Source organism: Rana temporaria, chromosome 12 (assembly GCF_905171775.1).
Source record: "Rana temporaria chromosome 12, aRanTem1.1, whole genome shotgun sequence".
In the NCBI taxonomy this organism is placed as follows: domain Eukaryota; kingdom Metazoa; phylum Chordata; class Amphibia; order Anura; family Ranidae; genus Rana; species Rana temporaria.
In genome coordinates, this window is record NC_053500.1 from 104910132 (window position 1) to 104916131 (window position 6000).

A 6000-nucleotide genomic window follows, 5' to 3' on the forward strand; every position below is an offset into this window, starting at 1 on the left:
AAATCATGTTATGATCACTGCTACCCAGGTGTTCCTTTATCTGAACATTAGTAATAAGCTCTGCATGGTTTGAGATTATCAGGTCCAACAGGGCATCATTCCTAGTTGGGGCCTCAATAAACTGCACCATAAAATTGTCCTGCAATAGGTTTTTAAATTTTTGTCCTTTAACTGTCCCAGAAGTGCCATTAATCCAGTCAATTTCTGGGTAGTTAAAATCCCCCATTATTATCACCGTCCCAGACCTTGCAGCCCTTTCCATCTGTGCAAGGAGCTGAGTCTCCACGGTATAGCGGCACTAAAGATCGCGCCGCTATACCGCCACCGCACCTCCTCTGCCCCGTGTGAAATGAGCCTTACGTATACCCTGTGTAAAAAAACACATACAAAATTAGACTTTGTTATCTTTTGAAAGTGAAAACAAGACCTGGGAACTAATCTCTGATATTGTTTCTGTTTACAGACTTGAAAAAATGAACCGTGAAAGGCTACGACAAAAGAAGCTTAATTCTTCTATAAAACAGAGTAGAAGTGTTAGCATGGAGTGATGCCAAGCATTCAGTAGTGGACTTTGTATTGCAGCGAAAAGGCTTGAGATGAAGTCTTGGATTATGAAGAAGCCTGCCACTGAGTTATATGTAAAGATTTCTGAAGAGTAAAATGTAATGTGCTCAATAAATTGTGTGAGATTGCAGCATTTTATACATAATGCAAAATATTTAATAAACGTCTGTACAGATTTCCCAGTGTTCATTGGCTGTTAAATATACACTTTGTCTGAGCTATAGTATTGTCCCTTCCATAAAATTGTCAGTCACTCTTGTCAAAACAGAATACCCCCCCCCCCCCTCTTCTGCTCCTGGAGAATCAATACTTGATTATTGGCGGGGACTTTAACTTGTCCCATTCGGTGGTGCTAGACCGCCATGTACTGAACTCTACAGACCCGCAAACCGTGGCCACTAGGGACTCGAAACTGTTTCGCCATGTCACTAGACGCTATGCACTGTTTGACGCCTGGCGGGCCCTTCACCCCGGGGATAGGCAGTTTACGTTCTACTCCGCCCCTCACTGTATGCACTGCCGCATAGACTACTTTTTTGTCAATAACGCCACCGTCCGCATCACCAGGGATGCACAGATCCTACCGATCTCTTGGTCCAACACAGCCCCTCCAAAATGGAACTAGAAACCACATTGCAACACTACTTCCTTGATACCCCCGATGTCTCCCCTTCCACTCTTTGGGAGGCCCACAAAGCGGTCCTTAGGGGGCGTTGTATGGCGATCTCTTCGGCAATGAAAAAAGATGCGAAAGCATCTAAATTGCAAGCTGAGAGAGACCTCAGGGCCCTGGAGCTCAGACTACAAACCTTCACCATCCCTGTCCCTTTTAAAACAAATTGTCTGCTTGTGAACGACGCTTCGAAACCTGGCAATGGGCCAGGTGGAGAAGGCGCTCCTTAGGCTGAAACAATCTTATTATGACAAGGGAAACAAAGCTCACTCTCTGCTAGCATGCAAATTGTCGGAACGTTCCCACACGTCTACTCTTCACCAAATTAAAGACAGCACGTGCTGCCTTCTTTCCCACCCCCAAGACATAGCCCATGCCTTTGAGGAATTGTTCACGGCCCTCTACAGGCACCCTGGGATCCCACATGACCCCCCTCCCCTGACCCACCGCTTGCACCAGTATCTTCAGGTATCGGACCTCCTTTCCCTCAATGCCCCTATCACGGTGGAGGAACTGAAGGCCACCATCAAGACCCTGCCTACACAAAAATCCCCTGGCCCGGACGGCCTCCCTTACAAGTACTACAAAGCCTTTCTCCCCATTCTCCTACCACATCTCTGTAAATTGTTCAATGCCTTTCTCCAGGTGACCCCTATCCCCTTAGACATGCAAAAATAGTTTCTCACGCTGATCCCCAGACCTTATAAGGATCCTTCCCTTTGCGCTAGCTATAGGCCAATAGCACTCTTAAATTCAGACCTGTAAATATTTACCAAGCTCCTATCGATGCGTTTAAACCTGATACTGCCCTCCCTGATACATAAAGATACATACATAAGGCTTCGTCCCCCTCCGAGATGGGTCATTGATCTGATCGATGTGGTGAACAGGGACGGCCTAGAATCTCTGGCTCCCAGTTTATAGGCGGAAAAGGCCTTTGACCGCCTTAGCTGGCCTTTCCTGTTCGCCACGTTGACACATGGGGTTCCAGGGGCCCTTCCTACGGGCCATCCATCACCTATACACTAATCCTATGTCCCAGGTTAAGATACCTTTTGCTCAGTCCGCCTCCTTTCTGATATCTAACGGGGACCCGCCAGGGGTGCCTGCTTTCGCCGTTACTGTTTGCGTTGTGTGTTGAGCCCCTGACGGCGTCCATTCGTAGAAATCCAGACATCCGTGGGGTGCTGGTGCGGGGAAGTGAGTTTAAACTAGCACTTTTTGCAGACGATATCATACTCACCCTGACCCAGCCCAGGACCTTACTGCCAAACCTACACGCTGAACTCAACTTCTACAAATACCTCTCTGGCTATAAAATAAACGCGACTAAATGAGAGGCTCTCCCTATTAACATCCCAGCAGCAGACGTACAACAACTGCGGCAGTGCTTCCCTTACCACTGGAAGACGATGGCCCTAAAATATTTGGGGGTTCAGATCACCCCACCCTACGCAACATTAGACCAAGCTAACTTCCCCCCTGTTCCGGTCCATAAGAGACCTTCTACAGAAATGGAAGGTCCACCATATTTCTCTCCTGGGGAGGGTGGCCTCTGTGAAGATGACTATCCTCCCCAAAATACTCTATCTCTTCCAGACACTGCCCATCCCAGTCTTGAGGAGACTCCATGCGGACCTTGTGCGCTTTGTCTGGAACTATGGAAGGCATAGGATATCCCGCACTGTCCTGATGGCATCTCTCACCGATGACAGATTGGCGTTCCCTTACTTAATTAAATATTACCAAGCAGCCCAGCCGCGCTGTGACTTCCTGGTTTCCCCAACGATCGTACAATAAGTGGACAGAAATCGAAAAAATATGGCTTGCACCCACGCATCCAAACCGCTTTCTCTGGAATGCGAATGCGGACTCGAGACGGCTTTTGGGCCCTATGCTCCATCTTCGGTCGCTTTGGAGTAGATTGTCTCGAGCACATACCCTGGGCTCGGTAGTCTCTTTTGACCTCCTTCCTTTATAACCCCAGAATGCCTGCCGGTCTCACTCAGATGTCTTCACCTGGGCGACACGGGACCTATTCCACTTTGGCCACTTGGTGGACCCTATATCACGCAAGATGCTCACATTTTTTTTTGGAGCGCAGATAATGAGATCTACCTCCCCAGGTGTTTTTACGGGTACTTGCAAATACGACACTGCACAATCTTTCGCCCCGAATCTCCAATTTTCAGCGCCAACCCCCTTTGAGAGACTTGTATTGGAGGGATCCGCACGCCGAGGTCTGATTTCGGACATATATCGGCTGCTCAACTCTTACTCCATCCCTACCCAGGGTAAGCGTACATATATGCTTCGCTGGGAAAAGGCGCTAGGAGAAGAGATTCCAGAGGCGACATGGCAGACAATCTGGTCTCGGGCAGCTAAAAGCTCTTTTTCTCCCATCACCTTCCAGGACGGCACCTGAGAGATGGCTCCTCCCTGCAGGAAACACAATCGCATGACAGATTAAAAGGCCCCACCCATCCCCTTGTTCCCCAGTATTGATTGTGTTTCTCCAACACAGCGACATGTTTGTTTTTTCCAAAACCTAGAGACCGGGGAGGGTCGAAGGTACCCCTGTGAGACAGGTCTAGGGAGGCCGGGGAGGGCTGAACTAACCTGTAGGCCTTCGGGTCCCACTCGCAGGTTGCCCCAGGAGAGCATCAGCGCCCTGTGCTGCGGAGGAGGCAAGCCATCGCTGATTGCTCGAGACTGCCACCATTTCAAATCGCCCGGGAGAACGCCGCGCTCCAAGCCTCGTTCTGAGAGGGGAACCGCGTCACAGGAAGGGGCGGTTCCCGGCAGCGCAACCCGGAAGCTCCTGGGCAGCGTGGAGAGCAGCGTTGGCGGCGGTGGGTCAGCTTAAGGAAGCCTGTTCGGAGGTTCCTGCAGCCAAGGCCCAGTCAACCTCCATCATGGAAGAGGATGGGAAGACGGATGCGACTGCTGGCAGATCCAGGTCGGGGGTCGGTGAGTACTTATCCCCCTGGAAAAGGGAGGAGGTTAGCAGCGAGACTCCTGACTTCCAGGGAATGGTCAGAGCAGGATCTGACCCCCCTCTTGCTTGCTTACTTCCTCCCCAGTACAAACCAGCAGTCTTAGGGGGAAGACAATTTAATGGTGTGCATCTTCCATGTCTTTTCAGAATCCCCCAGCGGAGCCCAGGAGGCCTCTAGTCAGTCTCCTGCCGCTACAGGGCATAGTTCCTCTAAGAAATGTGGGAATTGTAGGGAGAAACTCCCTAAATCCTATACTAAACCCCTCTGCTACAAATGCATAAACAATTTGGCAGGAAAAGAAGCTGCAACCATGATGAAGAGTTTTCTGCAGTCGGAAATGCTAGCAACAGTTAAAGCTTTCCGAGAGGCAGCCGGGCAGTCAGTACAAACTGATACAGAGGAACCTACCCCCAGGGAGGACACTTCTTCCCAAGATAGTTTATTCACTAAGGGTCCTAGTGCCTTCTTCACTTCCACGCCGGTACCCCCTCGGGGTCAGGCAGAGGACGAAGAAAGTGACATAGTGAGTCTGACCAGGTCCAGACACAGCTCAGGGGAAGCAGATGGAGACTCAGCTAGTCAGTCTCAGGAAGACTTACGTCTTAAAAAACACCTCAGACCTTGAGAGTCTCCTCCAGGTCATTTATGCCACAGAGGAAATTCCTGAGACCCCTAAGCCTACCTCGGTACAGGATAAAGTCTATAGGGGTTTAGGTGACACCCAGTCTAGGGTATTCCCTCTACACCAGTCCCTTAAGGAATTAGTCCTACAGGAATGGAGAGATCCTGAAAGGAGAATTCTCAAACAAAAGACCTGGAAAAGAAGGTTTCCCTTTTCCCAGGAGGACGAGGAAGTCTTTTTTAAGCTTCCTAGACTTGATGCAGCTTTATCACAAGTCACAAAATTGTCTGATCTCTCCTTTGAGGATGCAGGTAACATCAAAGACTTGATGGACCGCAAAGCAGAATGTCTCCTTAGGAAGGCTTGGGAAGCTAATGCAGCAGCCCTAGGCCCAGCCTTAGCAGCGACATGTGTAGCCAGGAACACTGATATCTGGGTGGAAACACTCTCCAAGCATCTGACCCAGAACTCGGACGCTGAGGAGGTAGTAGAGTCCCTAACAGTTATCAGGAAGGCTATTGCCTACCTAGCGGATGCAGCAATTGAATCTGCAAAAGCTTCAGCTAAAACAGCAGCCTTGGTTAACTCAGCTAGGAGAGCTATCTGGATCAAGGCCTGGGAGGGGGATGCGACATCAAAAGGTAAACTGTGTGGCATTCCATTTCAGGGTTCCCTTCTGTTCGGAAAAGACCTTGATGATGTCATGGCGAGATCATCAGAAAAAGGCAAAACATTTCCGGTTAAACCTAAAAAAGGTTTCAGGAAGTTTTTTCCAGGCCCCCAGGGGCAAGCTAAACAGAAAAACAAAAAGGAACCCTTCAGGCGTTGGAACTTTGGGAATGGGAATAAAAAGAACAACTTGCTTTTCCCTTCTCCTAAAGCCAGCGACAAACAGTCCAAGTGACGTCCAGATCAGAGTGGGGGGTCGGCTGTCCCAGTTCTTACCTCAGTGGGTAAAAATCTCGAACAGCCCTTACATCTGCCAAATTATTCAAGAGGGCTTTCGTCTAGAATTCATAGCAACACCCCCCTCTATGATCACCCTCACACATCTTCCCAGGGAGACCCTAAAAACATCTGCCCTTTTGGAAGGGATACAGGAGCTAGCCGAACAGCTAGTGATAGTACCAGTACCAAAAAAT

General features: G+C 49.4%; 1 protein-coding gene across 2 annotated transcripts in view; it reads left to right on the forward strand.

The window, feature by feature from the left end:
- The window catches only part of MRPL58 (mitochondrial ribosomal protein L58), a 30118-nt gene extending 29376 nt beyond the window's left edge, over positions 1-742 (forward strand). For both annotated transcript variants that reach the window (XM_040330067.1, XM_040330068.1), the window contains one exon: positions 464-742. In XM_040330067.1, coding sequence (XP_040186001.1) covers positions 464-548 — 85 coding nt within the window. In that variant the 3' untranslated portion in view covers positions 549-742. The remainder of the gene's footprint in view (positions 1-463) is intronic.
- Positions 743-6000: the final 5258 nt, after the last annotated feature.